This window comes from Myiozetetes cayanensis, unplaced genomic scaffold (genome assembly GCF_022539395.1).
Source record: "Myiozetetes cayanensis isolate MyiCay16 unplaced genomic scaffold, myiCay2020 scf5-8, whole genome shotgun sequence".
Taxonomy (NCBI): Eukaryota; Metazoa; Chordata; class Aves; order Passeriformes; family Tyrannidae; genus Myiozetetes; species Myiozetetes cayanensis.
The window spans coordinates 41,997,482-42,013,628 of NW_026087742.1; the positions used below are offsets into that span (position 1 = coordinate 41,997,482).

General features: G+C 34.6%; 1 protein-coding gene across 1 annotated transcript in view; it reads left to right on the plus strand.

Moving 5' to 3' along the window:
* The window catches only part of CUL5 (cullin 5), a 32,473-nt gene that overhangs the window by 4,700 nt on the left and 11,626 nt on the right, over positions 1-16,147 (plus strand). Inside the window, exons 2-10 of the mRNA XM_050333396.1 lie at positions 1,883-1,992; positions 4,302-4,401; positions 5,774-5,950; positions 8,679-8,820; positions 9,792-9,937; positions 10,014-10,094; positions 11,285-11,378; positions 14,632-14,762; positions 15,503-15,610. Of these exons, the coding sequence (XP_050189353.1) occupies positions 1,883-1,992; positions 4,302-4,401; positions 5,774-5,950; positions 8,679-8,820; positions 9,792-9,937; positions 10,014-10,094; positions 11,285-11,378; positions 14,632-14,762; positions 15,503-15,610 (1,089 nt within the window). The remainder of the gene's footprint in view (positions 1-1,882; positions 1,993-4,301; positions 4,402-5,773; positions 5,951-8,678; positions 8,821-9,791; positions 9,938-10,013; positions 10,095-11,284; positions 11,379-14,631; positions 14,763-15,502; positions 15,611-16,147) is intronic.

A 16,147-nucleotide genomic window follows, 5' to 3' on the forward strand; every position in this document is an offset into this window, starting at 1 on the left:
TCTTCAGCTGTTTTCAGTGAAGGGCTGAATTACACTTCTCAAAAATTGCAGAACAGATTTTTTTTTTTTACCTCTTCTGGAAAACTTACAGGATCTACTCTGAAGTTTTACTCCAAAGGAAAACTTAGGAAGTTGTTTTTACTTACTTTATAATGCCCTGTCTGTAACTTCTGTAACTGTTTTTGTAATGCTTCTGTAACTGTTCAGTAGCTGGTCTTTCAAGTTTATTATCCTACAAGGAGGGACTTGGAACAGAAGTATCTGCAAGTAAAAACTAATAATTTTCACAGGACTGGGAAAGATTAGAGCGACGCATCAAAGTTTAGGGAATAATTGTAAAGCTAGCTCTATGTGGGGGAAGCACGTAGTTGATGATTTTCAAAGATTATGTATTCAAATTACCTCTTTTTCTTGTAGTGGGAAAGAATAGGCAAAATTGTCTCTCTGAATTTGAAAACAATTTCTTTTTCTATTTTTTATGTTGAAAGATTTGTAGACTTTATCAACAGGTGCTCCTTCCATGAAAGCCATATTCAGTACCTACCACAATGGTTTGATAATGCTGTGAGGCCTCCAGGTGCTGTTACTGTAAAAATAGTTACTGTGGTGCCTGTTGCATCTTTATAGCTTGAAGATGTATCTTTTCACTTAAGAGCACCAGGGGATACAGTTGCCAAACTGTGCTTATTCTGAATACTAAGTAACAGTTTTAATTGTAAATTTCCATGTAGAAATTAACCAAAGAAGATGGTTGAGGGAACGTGGTGTGCTGCTTGTGCTTGTTTATCTGAAGAGATGTTAGTGACAGAACAGTGCACTTGTCAGAATTTCAAGTAGTTAGACTGTATCATTTGCTGTATTTGAAGTGAATTGTGTCAAGTGTAGTATCACTGATCAAGACAATTATCTGTTCAAAAGTAAACAGTGCATTGGAACATAACTCTGCTGATAACCAGTAGTCTTTCTGCCACAGAACTCCCAATCAACATAGCTTTTTAATTGCAGGTTTTTCTCTTTAAAATGTGGAACTGTAAGCAAATAGGATAACGTATGCAGTAGAACTGCTTTTCTTGCAAAGTTGGTGTGTTTGGGTTTTTTTGGTTTTTTTGGTTGGTTGGTTGGTTGGTTTTTTTTAATGATAGAAGTTATGGTGAGATTTTTCAGAAAAATCATAATTATATGGAAACACTTCATTTCTTTAGCTTGCCTCTTAGTTTTTATTGAAAGTTTGAAAAATCCACCTTGGATTAGACTTTTCAGCATGGTGTAAATAATTTTTATCTGCACCAGTTGTAGTCTTGGCCCTCAGAATGCCTATGGCCAGTTAACTGACCGGAAGGGAGTCTGTCACACAGCAGCTCCTATGTTACTCTGTTTCCTTCCTCCCTCTTTACTGCTGATGCCAAGTGCATAGTGAGAGAAAAAGGGTACGTGGCAGCATCCACAGGTACAAATCCTGATTCCTGGCTGCCAGTTTGATCAGGGTAACTTATTCAAGATGCGTTTGCAGGTCTGCCTTGTGACTTTTGTAGCATCTATCTTTGCTGCAACAGAGAAGCTGACCCAAGTATCATTCATGTTGTCTGTGTATAACTCCATTTACATCTGAAGAACACTTGCTAGAACTTGTTTCTTGTAGCTAATGCAGGGAATAAATTGAGTTGGCAGTCTGCTTCTCTTTTAAACAAATAATAACTCTCACTTTTTAAAATAATACTGTGAAAAGTGTTGTTCAGCTGTGGTGGTGTAGCTCAAACTCTACCTTATGAGGGACACCTCTGAGAAAAAAATATTTTTTTGTTAACTGTGGAAACTGCAATCCTTAAAGATAACTTTAATAAGAAACTGGTTTATTAAGAATATTTTTTTTTGTTCCTTTTAGAATAAAGGTTCACTTCAGTTTGAAGACAAATGGGATTTCATGCGCCCTATCGTTCTGAAACTTCTTCGTCAGGAGTCTGTCACAAAGCAACAATGGTTTGATCTGTTTTCGTAAGTAATTTTTTAGTATCTTACATCCTTCTACATAATGGGAATACATGTACTATCCCTGATACAGAAGTATCACATATGACGTAGATTGTGTGGAAAAGCAGAATAAAAGTACTATTTGAGTTTTAGTAAGTGATAAGTGAGCCTACATCACTGTAAATATGCAAAAGTAGAGTTTTGCTGAGATTCATGTCTTTGCAAATAGGATGGTGAAAGAACAGCAGAGCTTTTTGACTTCAGCTGACCATAGTAAATAAGTTTTGTAGCTGACCATAGTAAATAAGTTTTGTACCTGCTCACAAACTTATTCTTAGAATTAGAGAGAAAATGTTTACTGCTTTGTCAGTAAGTTCGTTGAAGGCAGTTTGCTGAACATTACGTTGTTCTGATTTGAATGGCTTTCTTCTGAAATAGCTGAAGAATGCTACTGAAGTAGCTGGGTGGTGCAGTTTAACTGGTATAATTTGAATAGTTTTGTACCCTAAGAATGATATAATAATACTTTTCAGACAATGTTTGCATTAATGTACTTTCTGAAAACCCTGCCGTTTTCTTCCTTTCAAAAAACCAGAAGTGGCTTCCTGTTAGTTGATGATTTTTTTTTTTGTAAAATTCATCATTTTATTTTTGCCAACGTAATATGGAAATGATTTAGAAAAGATATATTGGGAGTATATCTAAAATAAAATCTTTGTCTCAGTGGAGTTATTTTCCCTCTAATACAGTTGTAGTTTAAATCTGCAGACTCTCCTGCTTTTTAAAATCTGTCACAAAAGTAGTTTTTATTTAAATGCAGTCTTGTTGCAGTCTGTGTCTTTATTGCTCTCTTTGATGAGGATGGCATAGTGTCTCTTTTTTTGCACCCATCTTACTGCATCCTTCACGCTTTTCTGCCATCTAAAAGGAACAGTAATTTATCATGTAATGGTTGTTAATATCTTAGGATGTGTCCTCTATAGTAGTTGCCAGAAACGTGGTATAGTCAAGGTAAAAATTCAGTTCTGAGTCGTTGCTAGTTCAATAATTCTGCATTGGGATTGAAATTTTCTGTTTATGATTTTTCTCGTAGCTGAATTATTAAATAGAACTTTACCTTCATGGCTAAAATAAGGCTATTGAGGGAAAGGAACCCACTCTCCTAGGTTCATATTTTTGGACAGTGCTTTGTTAAGCTTCTTAATAAAAATTCAAAATATGTAGGTGTCTTCTACTTGCCCTTTGAGTATAATTACCCAGTATTGCTTTTTTCGCTGCTCTCAGGAAACACTGGTATTCTAAATACAGTAACACCTTTCCTGCACATGAACGTTGTGGAAGTCTCACCAGTTAGGCAGAGCTCTGTAAATCCTGGGCCTGCATCTTTGATCTGTGTCAAAGGATCATTTTACCTTGCAAGTTTTGTCTTTTCAGTTAAACTAGTCTGCTTTTGTGTTGAAATAAGTGTATTCATTTAATAGGAACAAAGTAATAACTTTAGATTATATGGCTGCTTTTCTGCAAAGATGTGGCCTTATTAATGAAAGAGGACGGTAATGAATCAAAAAAAGGCTTCCTAGGCCATGTTGTATATGATATATGGTAGGAGTGTAACTTGCTTTATTTAGTCTTCATTATGGAAAGAAGAGGAATTAAGTTCCACTTGCTGGGCTGTCAGGTTGGAAAAATTGTACTTGAATGTTGATTAGCAGTCAGTAATAGAATTTTGCTTTGCAATGCTGTGTGGTAGCTTTTCTGCAGTAATATTCCATTTTAAAATGCTACCACTGCCATGAGATGTTTAAGTGATCTTATTAAACTAGTTAAATCATGTTTTAAAGTACCTGATCCCTCAGAGTTCAAGTTTCTCATGAAGAAGGTATGTTTCCTTCATAGCACAAGGATGTTTTAGTGTTTGGATTGTGAAACTGTCAGTGAAGGCTGCATGTTAATGAGAGCATTTTGGAATAACATGGGTTGAGTAGTAACACTGCTACTGGCAAGTGATTTCAATCTTTGTCAAAGAAAAGGTTTTAAAATTGTCCTTAATTCAGTAAAGATTACTGAATACGTACTGAAAACAGAATTGCCTTGTGTATCTCCTTGACCACAGCCTTTCTCCTCAATAGGTTGCAGTTACTTGCTTCCAGGACTTTTCTTAAAAGCCTCAGTCTCTTCCCCAAACATGTTTTCTTGCATGTGTCGCTGGGATCTAACTGTGTTGTTTGACAGTGTATTAATTTCTTAGACATACTGAAGTTATGGCTATTTAAGCCGCATACATTACAACATTTGAGTGGCTGTTACTAAAAGGTGGATAAATTGTTTTCTAGAGATGTGCATGCAGTTTGCTTGTGGGATGATAAAGGTCCAGCAAAAATCCATCAGGCTCTGAAGGAAGACATCCTTGATTTTATTAAACAGGCACAAGCAGTAAGTTCTCAATGTTCCATAACTTCTATTCATATTGTTAGAAAAATAAACATATAGTTCTGACTTGCATTGGATCTAAATGAATTGCTTTTTTGTTTGAAATTTTGTGATTTTTCTGGAGATCACAATTACCCTACAAGCTTCTATTGACAAAAAGAAGACAGCCTTGAGCATTTGCCTTGGTTCATTGTTTTCTCACAGTGCTTGAATCTGGGGTGGGCAGTGATTTTTGTGTTTTATTAAAAAAACTCAGAACACAGTATTATCTTTGTTTATCTAACAGTACGTATGGAATCTTCTTCCCCTTGAAAACTTCTTAAGGCAGAATTTTCCATAAGAAATTCCTGAAAAAAAAAAATTGCTTATGTAGCTTCAGTGCTGTGCTGACATGTTCATGGATGGCTTTAAAATAAGCCATATGTACAGCCTACCACAAATATCTGTGCTATCGACTCAGCAAGCTTAGCTGTCCAGTTTTATAGGCTTCCCTCTACACAACTGAATTTGTTAATAGATTCAAAGGAAATTCTTGTGTTTGTAAAACATGTTGCAAAAATGTTGTCTGTAAGAAGGGATTTAGAAGAGGGGGTTGTTGTGATGTTTTAAAAAATATTAAAAAATCATGACAAATGTTTGTAAAGTTAAAAATGAAAGTCTATAAAATCTTTCTTTAGTGAAGTGATTTACGCCACTAAGGCTTTGCTTGAAGGAAAATAGTTTCTTAGAGAGGGATTTGTGTAACCTGGCATATAAATGTTGCCTTTTTAAGTTTCACAGCTTACTTGCTTACAGCATGCATAAATGCTGTGCTGAACTGAGGCCTTTGATATGGTCTGTGTTGGCTGTTATTTGAGAGGCAGGTTTTTAGGCTTTTTGATAGCCATTGTACAATGTAGCTGTAGTTTCCAGGCCTTATTAAAATATACACGTTAACTAGCTGTCTGGGTCTAATGAAAGGCTAGTAGATGCCATTGAATCAAAACTTTTCACTGCATAGAATATAACGTAGTCCTTACAGGTTTATGTTTTTTTCTATGTGGTTATGCCAGTACATGCCAAAGGTTTTAATATTTTTGACTTGCAGATGGCTTAGGAGGAGGAAAAAAGGAAAGGTTAATTTGGAAAATTTAAACTTTCTGACTACCTTTTTGCTGGTATCTTTCTTTACCCTTTAGAAATGACCAATATGCCATGGGTTAATAACTAGTTCTGTAAGCTAAATGGCATTTAAATATGCAGACTTTCTTATTCTGATATATCTGTACATTTGAATTTTATATGGGGAGTTATTTTCAGTATAAGCAAAGTCAGCCCATATTTTTGTGCATAAATTTGTTTATAAATTACCTTCTCTTCTCCCCCGCCCCTCCAGAGAGTGCTGAGTCATCAAGATGATACAGCTTTACTGAAGGCATATATAGTGGAGTGGCGCAAGTTCTTCACACAGTGTGATATTTTGCCCAAGCCATTTTGTCAATTAGAGATTACTTTAATGGGCAAGCAGGGCAGCAACAAGAAGTCCAATGTAGAAGACAGTATTGTCCGAAAGGTAAGTGATCGGTATTGAAAGCTTTGTTGCGCTGTTTGCCTACAGTAACAGTATTGAAGGGACTCTGTCGCTGAAAATGAAACCGCACCACTCATGTAACATGATGTATCACTTTGCTCGGGTGTGAGAGTCGGAACAACTCAGTAACTTTTTTTTTTCTTTCTCCACCATAGTTTCACTTGGTTTCTCCAGTTTAGCTTTGACTATTAACAGTTTTGTTCTTGTGGTTAAAGCCCTTCTCTTCTGGGCTTTGGGTTTGTCTGGATTTTGGTGGGATTTTTTTGTGGTTTTGTTTGTTTGTTTTTTGGAGGTTTTTTTTTTTTGTAATTATGAGTTGAATCTTGGAATGGCAAATAGTTGTAAATACATCTACTTTTTGTATATTTGTGAGTAGCAAGTGTATCTGTATACATAAGTGAGTAGTTTTACTGCTCCTGGTTTGTAACCCTAGGCCAAAATCTTAACTGGGACATACCTCTGCATTTTATAAATGACCGATTAAATTCTGTCATCTTAAGTTAAATATGGCTATTGATATCTCAGTTTCCCCTTTTTTCTCCAGACTGTCAGTCATATCAATGAAAAGGTTGGACATACAGAATCTTGTGGATATGATCTTTTTACTGTTTCATATTAAACATGTGAAGAAAGTCTAAGGCTTTGAGTATGGAGTGCCCAGTGTTCTGAGTCCCATGAATAGTGGTCCTGGAAATTGCTTTAGTCTTTTATTATGAAACATTTCAGTTGTAAAGTGTTAAGTACTTTAGTTTAACATCTTACTTTCTGCAGTGAAAAGGAATAATGAATCTGTAGGGAAATGAAATTTGTTTAGTGGTCTTTAATTTGGTATTGAAGATCATTTTAACTGTTTCCTTATCCGCAGGATGGGAAGAGCAAAATAGTTTGAATGCCTTACTTTGGGCAAGGTTTTTTTTCTTTGTCCTTCTGTTTTGACATCTTGTCCCCTTTACCTCTTGAGGAAAAGGAAGAGAGAACAGCAGCAAAGAGAGGAATCACCATCTCATGTTACCTTTTTAGTTTTCGTTATTTGCTGGAGAAAGCATGTGATCTTATTAGGCTCACCAAGATCTGAAAAACTTGAACTCTTAACTGCTTTTTGCAGAAGAAAGGAGAACTAAGAAATTTAAAGAAAAAACATTAAGTGGACAAAGTAGTGAGGAGAATCTGGGAGAAAGAACTGGTTCCTAACAGTTCAGATTTTGGTCAAGACTGAAGCTGAGGGAGTTGTCTCTCATATGCAGTCCAGTGAGGACCAGCTCATCATTGGGACATTAAAACCCAGAGTCTCCAACCTGTCTCATTATTTCATATTCACTATTAAAGGTCACTTGCTGTTTCTGGCATCATTCTCTGTAGTTTTCTAAGGAAGTGTAATTAAATAAAGCTTTGTTTCTAAGAATGTTGCAATGTAGTAAACATTCTCTTCCAACATGAATGACTTCAGTGTCAGAAATGGAAATTTAGTGGAAATGGAGAGACAGTTATGGAGAAGTTAAGAATAAAGTTTGGTAAACTTGACTCTTTTGAAAGGTTATCCAACTTTTAGTAATTGCTTGCTGTGTTAAAATCTAAAATTTACTGAGCAAGAATGGAATAAGATCATCTAATCTTGACTATTAACTTCACCATACAATGGTGTTAAGTCATCATAGCTTTGTTTTTAGCAAGCTTATTCAGTCATGAGGTAAAGTTTGAATTGCTAAATTTTTTGATTCCAACCTGCTTTCCACTGCCAGTGTAGACTGAATATTATCATGCTTAAATTATATTATTGTTACTGTCAAGTTTGTAGATAGTATGAGCTTTTTTCTACAGCAGTGAAATGGCCTGAGTTGGATAGAAAAAATAACATTATCTTTAAAGCTTTAGCATAATTTCGTTAGGTATTCAGTGGCATATAGATAGAGCCTGATCCAGTGTCTGAGGAGAAAAAAAATTAACCCCAGTGGCTTGAAGTTCAAAGCAAATTAAGATTTTTAGCAAACATGTAGTATGCTTCAAGTATTTACTACTGAACAGCTAATAGGGCTTAGGTGGGTACAAGTATGGTGGTCAGGTGTAATGCAGTGCATTTGCAGCAGCATAAGTAGCAATCATCAGAAATTAATAAATCACACAGTGAAATAAAAAGGAACCCATTGTGTGATGAGGATTTTGATAGAAGCTTGCATTACTTATTTTAAAACTTTGCACTGTTTAAATGAGAGCTGGAATTTTTTATAAATGACGTATGCCTTATTTGCATACTGAACTTTCTTGTCAGATAAATGCAATCTAAAACCATCAGTCTTTTTCTTCACATAAGAAAATTAAGAAAAAGCCTGACAAATAGTGAACTATATTTGGATGTAGAGGTACCTCCTAATACTGCAACTCTTACACATTGCATTGCTGGAAAAGTTACCTGACTAATTACTATGAACTGTAGAAATAATACAAAATTATGGAATTAATATATGCATTAAAGATTGATTTTTCCCTAGCTGTCCAGTTACATAAAGTAAACTTAGAAGGTAAGCTGAATATTACTTCTATAACAAGTTCAGAGAAAGATGAAATTCTAATGTAGCTGAACTGCTGTATGACCTGGAAATTACATTATAAATTGCTTGATTTCTGTTTCTGATCTCTTGCATGTCTTTTGCACAAACTTAGGTCTGCATGTACCTTTCTGACAGGATATTTTTTTTTTCTTTCTGATATATAGCTCATGCTAGATACATGGAATGAATCCATATTTTCCAATATAAAAAATAGACTTCAGGACAGTGCAATGAAGCTAGTTCATGCGGAAAGACTAGGAGAAGCTTTCGACTCTCAGCTCGTTATTGGAGTTCGAGAATCATATGGTATGTCTTGCACAGGCTGATCTGTTGCCTTCTTATTTTAGTAAATTAATTTTCTTCATGCATAGTTGGCAGTTGTGGTATGGTTGAAATTATTATCTCAGCATTTGGTATTAATTTTTTTTGTTGTTCTTGCTGATACCAGTTAAATTCTGCATATAATCTTTAGTTTCTGAGTGATTTACCTGTGTATCAGTTACTGCAAAATCCATGTTTACGAAGAGAAAACTTTTCGATCTTTTAGGGTTGCAGATATAACTTTTTCTGTACTCTTTTACGTACTGTTTCTGATTCCTCAGACAGTTTGAGGAAGAAATGCAAAACAGGCTGCATTTAAGGCTTTCAGTCATTTCTTTAGTTGCAGAACAGATCTGTGTATCTTAAATCTCTATGACATTTCACCACTGTCTGCTGCTTTGCAGCCTGTTGAATAAAACTTTTGGCTTCTCTCGGATTGGTTTATAGGTGTCCAATCCTAAACTTTTTTAAAGCATTTCCTCTTTAATGACTATTCATTTCCAACTAGTGCAAAGCACTCCAGTAAGCTGTCTCCATTCTTGTAAAAAAGGAAAAAAATAAAATGAAGACATTGTTACTCTAATAACAATGTCTAAGAGGAGTTTTTTGTTCAGTCAGGTGGAGAAGTTTTCACTTTATTAGATGTTATGCTGAGCTTTTTTTTTTCTTCTTCCTTCCAATTTTCCATTTGTATGTGTATTTATGATTACTATGTTTGAATGTCCAAAGTGCTAGGCATAAGTATGCAATTTTTTCTAGTTCTCTATACTTAATCAGATTGTTTTTTGTAGCAAAGACTGGACAAATTTGGTGTGATCAGAGTGCAGTTATCAGATATTTCAAATTGTTCAATGTAACCTTTTGATACAAGACTCAGTCTCTCATTGAGATTTGCTTATTATTAGCCACAAAAATTTTCAAGACTTTGAGAGTAAGTTTGGACTTTCTCTTTGCAGTTAACCTTTGTTCTAATCCTGAAGATAAACTTCAGATATATCGGGATAACTTTGAAAAGGCGTATTTGGATTCAACAGAGAGATTTTATAGAACGCAAGCTCCTTCTTATTTACAACAAAACGGTGTACAGAATTATATGAAATATGTAAGTAAAAATTCTGTTGTGATTTTGTTCTGAAAATGTTAGTGCTTAAAATGATTGCTGTTCTACTTTTGCACAGGCAGATGCTAAACTAAAAGAAGAAGAGAAAAGAGCACTACGATATTTAGAAACAAGACGTGAATGTAACTCTGTAGAAGCAGTGAGTATAATGTGTAGAAAAATTACATATGTTATATTTATATAGTAGTATTATATTGCAGTTTTTATTTTTCTGTTACAGTGTTATTTGATAGCACTAAATTGAAACAGTTTGTTTTATGGTTTTTAAGTTGCATGGGTTTTATGGTAATTAATTTGCAAAAAATATGTATTACTTTCCAATGGTAATCTACAATTTCTGCAGGTGTTTTAATAGTACATGTAGAACAAAAGTTCAAACTGAAGGGCAGGGTTTTATTTAGGTTGGTTTTTGTTCTTTTATTTTGACTCGGGTATGGTTGGTTTTTTTCCTGTGTTTGAAAATAAGCCGGCCAATCTGTTTGGCAAAGGGTTTCTCAGTGCTTATTTAGAATACCTGAAAGAGTTATTGTTCATTGCAAACAAAAGGAGCTATGGAAATTTCATTACAACTGTAATAAATTTCCTTTTAGGCTGAAATGTGACCATTTAATATAAAGGGTGTTTTTCTTTTTTTCCTTCCCCTTCTTCCCTCTTGAGCAGTATTTTACACAGTTCAGATTCTGGAGGAAGATTTAACTGCAATGAATAGTTCATAATTGTCTGTGTTGAAATTAATTCAGGAAACAGGTTATTTTAAATAAATACCTTTTAAATCTGATTTTTTTTTTCAGTGGATCAAAATGTGCTTTACACCTTTTGTTAAGCTGTGAATCATTCATTCTGCACAGCTATAAATTGTAACCCATATAAAGAGGCTGACAAAAGAGAGATGATCCTGACATGTACATGCAGTTTCTGTTCTAGATCTAGTGCCTTGTTCAAGCCATCCAGCCTGGTCCAAATAGGGTATGCTGGAATGAGAACTATTCTTAGCTCTTGGATGTATACTTGGAAATGAAGTAGGGTAGTTAGTGTTCCAAAAGTGGTGGCTCCCTTGAGGGGAAAGAGTTGACATAAAAACTAAGCTTATTAGTGGTTTGGAGGAGACTTTACCACATTTACGAACCTAAGAATTTTGAAGAAATTTGGTTCCTTTATAGATTCTATTCAAACTGCACATTCTTTTCATGAATCAGTGAACGAAATCATTATTTTACAGAGCTAGTTGTTGAGAACAGGCTAGATCCTGTGTCATGGCAAACTTGAGACACGTCAGACTTTGGTGTTCAGATGGCTACATGAGCTAATTCTGTGTTTAATGTATTTCAGCTAATGGAGTGCTGCGTCAATGCCCTGGTGACATCTTTTAAAGAGACTATTTTAGCTGAATGCCAAGGCATGATCAAACGAAATGAAACAGAAAGTAAGTGAAGCGTCAAGAACAGTGCAGGATGAACCCAGCATCAACTGCATAAAAATAGATTTATGTGTAGATATATCAAATTACGGTTTTTAATAGATGGTAGCAGTCTTTCATAGAAAAACACTACTGCTCATGAACAATTTTATTCCACAAAAAGCTACCTTCACTGGTTCGTATTTTTTTCTATCACTTTTAAAATCTGTATGTACAATAACCTAATTTGAATGAGTAGATAGCTCTCATCTTACTTGGAAAAAAAAAAAGAATATTTTGTGCTCTGTTTTCTTTATTTTTTCCTACATTTACTTTCATCATGTTGACCAGCTCTGGTAAATGCTATGAATGTCTTTACCTTCTATTTGAGTACTTCAGATACAAACACTTCCCCTTCATTTCAACCCCTCTGCCCGTTTACACCTGGAAAAAAAGTGAAGCATCTCTTTACAAAGCTCTTTTTCTGAAAGGCAGGGAGAAATTTTTCTTCTGACTATTGGTTCTGGCCTGTAGGTCAAATGAACCAAATCTCTGCAAGTTGTTGATGTGGGTTTATAGCCAGTGTTAGTGGGTGAGTATTGAAAGTTAGTTCTGCATACCGTTTTGAAGTTTTCAGAAGTTTTGGTTTTTTTAACTCTGCTGCCAGAAATTGAGAGGCTAGTGTGATTCAGAAGTCTTGTGTTGGTCCTGTATGATAAAACTAGATATGTCATTAAAATGTCATAATTCAAATAGGGAAATTGAAAAAAATAAAAGCTGAAATCACAGGTTAATTTTTCTTTAAAGTCTGGGTATCCTGCAGCCAGGGAATATTTACTAATATCTTAGGAAGTTTTAATTTCTATGAAAATATGAAAACTGTTTTATGACTTAGAATATTGTAGAAAATACTTCTAAAGCTAACATTTCAGAAAAGATTTGACCTCAAAACTATGTTGTACTGATCTGTTCATCAACCAGCATGATTTCTGGCAGTAGTCCAGAGCTAAATGTAGAAAGCCACAAAACTTCTTACGAGTATATGTTACAGCCATTGGGAGAATACAGGAGGCTTATGCAAATGCAGAGCTTCGGAAGGGCTCATCTGTAGCAGCCAAAGCATCTTTCTAAAGAAACCTGTTGAAACATTCACACAGTCCTCTCCTGTGGCTGTGTCTACCCTGTGCATAATGCTTGGTTGCAAAGTACTTCCACTTAGTATGTAAGAACTGTGTGAAATGTTTTAATGAAGGACGCAGGTGCAGATTACTAAAACGTAATTAAAGACTGGAGCTATACATAGTAATATATACATCTGATAGTGCCCTCTGCTGTACTTGGCTTAGGCATGTGACTTTCTGATATGTGCTCCAAAGAATTTAGTGATGTTTTCTTTATTAAGCAGCAGTGACAAAGAAAAGACTCTTTTGCTGTTTTTTTTTTTTTCGGCTATGAGCTGGGCTCTACTATAAAACACTCTTGTTATACTAAGTACTTAATATTTACATGCTGTGCAAAGGAAGGAAGGAATAACGTTTCCCAGCTAAAAACTGTCAAATATGACATAGCTTGCAAAGATTTCAGAATTGACTTAGTGTACTTTCGTTTGCTTATAGTAGTGGGGAGGGTAGGCCTAAGTTGTATTCTTAAAGTACAACAGAAATAAAAAGTACACTTGGCTTTTATGAATTAAGAATAAAAACAGACTAAGTGCCCCAACAACTACAATATGGATTTCTTTACTGTTCAGTGTCATAATGTATTCTGAGAGAAATTCCAGTGAAATATTCCTTTTGGTTTTGTTACTTTTAAATCTGTCTTGGAAGCATCTGAGATTTTTTTCGATTTCTGCAGTTTTAGGAATGCACCTGGAGTCTTTCTTTGCGACCAGTTCTTAGAAGAATTTTTTTTTTTTAATTATTCATGCCACCACTAGTTTACAGGAACAGGTGTAGAACCCCTTAATATATATTTTTATTTCTCTATTTTCTGCCATCTCTTCCTTCCTCTTACCCTTTTTTAAAGTACAGCTTAAAAGATCCAGTAAAAGTTGAGTGAGCTTTTTGGACTTTATGTAAAACAGTGCTGCCATCACTTACAGTTCATCTAAATTGCACTGAGAATGCCTCTGACTCAGTATTTTTTTTTCTGATTCCTGAAATCCTGTCGTTCAGTCCATTGTGAGTTGTCTCTAGTATCATTGCAAGTTCTTATTGAAAGTTGTTTTTAGTTTCCATTCTTTAATTTGCATTTTGACATTCTAAAAGGATTTTTTCCCTTCTATGTACCTTGCTTTTCTATTTGCTCCTGCAGCAGCTGTTGAGATACAGAAGTTGGTAACATATTTCATTCTAAGTGGTGACAAGATCTTTATGTTTGTTGCTGACAGAAGTACTGCTGAGGACTTTCCCTTTTTCACAGTAGACACAACATTGGGAAACTAAGTGAATCTATAAATTCTTTTCTATCAAAAAAAGGGTCAGAGTCTATGATTGATTTGTTCTACTTCATTAAGCAGAGTCCTTTGCCGTGTTGAGTTCAAATCTCTGTGGTCTCTCTACAACAATCTGGTGACCTTAATCCCAGTGTTCTTTGTGGACAGCTTTGTCAAGATGATTATTGATGTTTCAGTACCTTTTTTTTTAAGCAGTGTTGAAATATCTTCACAAAAAGTAGACAAAGCATATAATTTTCTGAAGTTTTTGAACTGGTAAGTTTCAGAAAAACTAAATAAAGTCCTGGAGAAAAAGAGTTCACTGTTTGCCTTAGTTTTTCTTACTTCAGAATTTTACATGCTTTTAATTAAAAAAAACCACGTTGTAGGTGGTACTGGAAAATACACAGAGACAGCTCTGTTTGGCTCTAATTTAAAATTTAAAAATGTTGAAAAATCTTGAATCCATACAGTTTCCTGCATAAACTCATGTAGGCTTCCACATGAGAGAGAGACCCGTTTTTGCCAGGGATTATAAGGCAGGCAGAACCTGGATTTAATTCAAATTGCCACTGATTTTAGTAGGTTTTATTCAAGCTTGTGATACTATATGCATAAGCAAGTATTACATTGCAATAAATATCTGTCTTTGCCTTCAGAAGAATCTCCTTGTGGAACCAGAATTAAAATAGTACTCAAAACATTTTTCTTTTTAAGGAGTGAATTAGATTATCTGTGCTTTACATATTTAATGTTCCACTTGATATATCCCTAGCAGAAATGCAGTATATTTAAATTTTATACAGGTCTTTGACTGCTAGCTTCATCAGTATTTGTATCTTTCAGAGTTGCATTTAATGTTTTCACTGATGGATAAAGTTCCGAATGGCATAGAACCTATGCTGAAGGATTTGGAAGAACATATTGTTAGTGCGGGATTGGCAGACATGGTAGCAGCTGCTGAAACTATTACTACTGTAAGTGTATTGGTTTTTAATAAAATAACACTGAACAAACAACTTTGCAGAATTTAAATATTCTCTGTTCGTGGGACAAACTTGTGAATGGAAATAGTTCTTGAAGATTTTATCTTTAAACTTCAAATTTTAATCCACTGAAAGTTTTAAATGTCTTCAGAGTACCTTTAAATTCTTAACATTTTCAGTTGTATCTTTAAAAAGTAAATTGAATTTGCAGTAAAGAAAAGGTTGTAAGTTAACTGTATGGGATGCTTATATGATGGTATTGTGTTAGCTACTAAATTAAAAAGGGCTAGACAATTTTTCCAGAATTCTAACTTCCTGATGAAATTTGAAATTCGCTTTCAATCTACAAATGGTTTTTCAGTGTGGAAATTATAAGTTTTTTTTCCCCACTGTTATTTTTCAGCTTTGTATCATCAGGGTCTAGGAGGCCTGAGTGTCTGCAGATGTGTCTTTTATTTCTCCTTGAAAACTTCTTTTTATTTTAAAAGTTATTGCACAATATTTGAAAGTTATATATATTTTTGTATATATAACTTTTAAATACTATCCTGAAAGTCTGTGTGTAGGCTTACATGCTGTAGAGAACTTCAGTACAGAGAATAAAGATAAAATGCAGTCATACTATTCAGGCTTTTGAGGATACAACATTTTTACAGATTAGGGAGTTACAGTGTCAGCTCACACTGAATTTTGTGGAGCCTTGGTCTTTTATTTGATTTTTGCCTCCTTAGGATTCTGAGAAATACGTAGAGCAATTGCTCACACTATTTAATCGGTTTAGTAAGTTGGTTAAAGAAGCTTTTCAAGATGATCCAAGATTTCTTACTGCAAGAGATAAGGTATGTGTTTCTGCCGACCTTTTATTTTCAGTATAAGAATTGTTGTAATTCATATTATGATGTCTCCTAAGTCCTTGTACTCAGTCACTGCTAAAACTAGATGCTGCTCTTACTCTAGTAAATATACAGACTAAAACATTGATGAAACTTTCCACCAGCTGATAAGCTTTTAATTTCTGTTGTAGTCCTGCATAAATTGGCATGTGTTTAGCTTTGTAATGTTGTAGAGCACATTAGAAGATCATCTTTGTGTTGAGAACCTTAATGTCTGATTCAGCAATAATTTGTGTTTAGAATTTACTGCATATTTGTCTCATGACTTCGGACATGCAACCTGCTCCATGTAATCCCTTCCTAACTTGTTTTTTAAAGTAAAGTAGTATTCTAATGGAAAAGGGGAAAACATAAAACATCCGTTAATGGGAAATTGAGTCACACAGTTGGAATTCTCAAATAGAAAATCAGATCTTCAAGCTTTGGGCTAATAAAAAAAAAAAATCAAATTAATTTCATGTTACGGTAGTATAAAGAGAAATA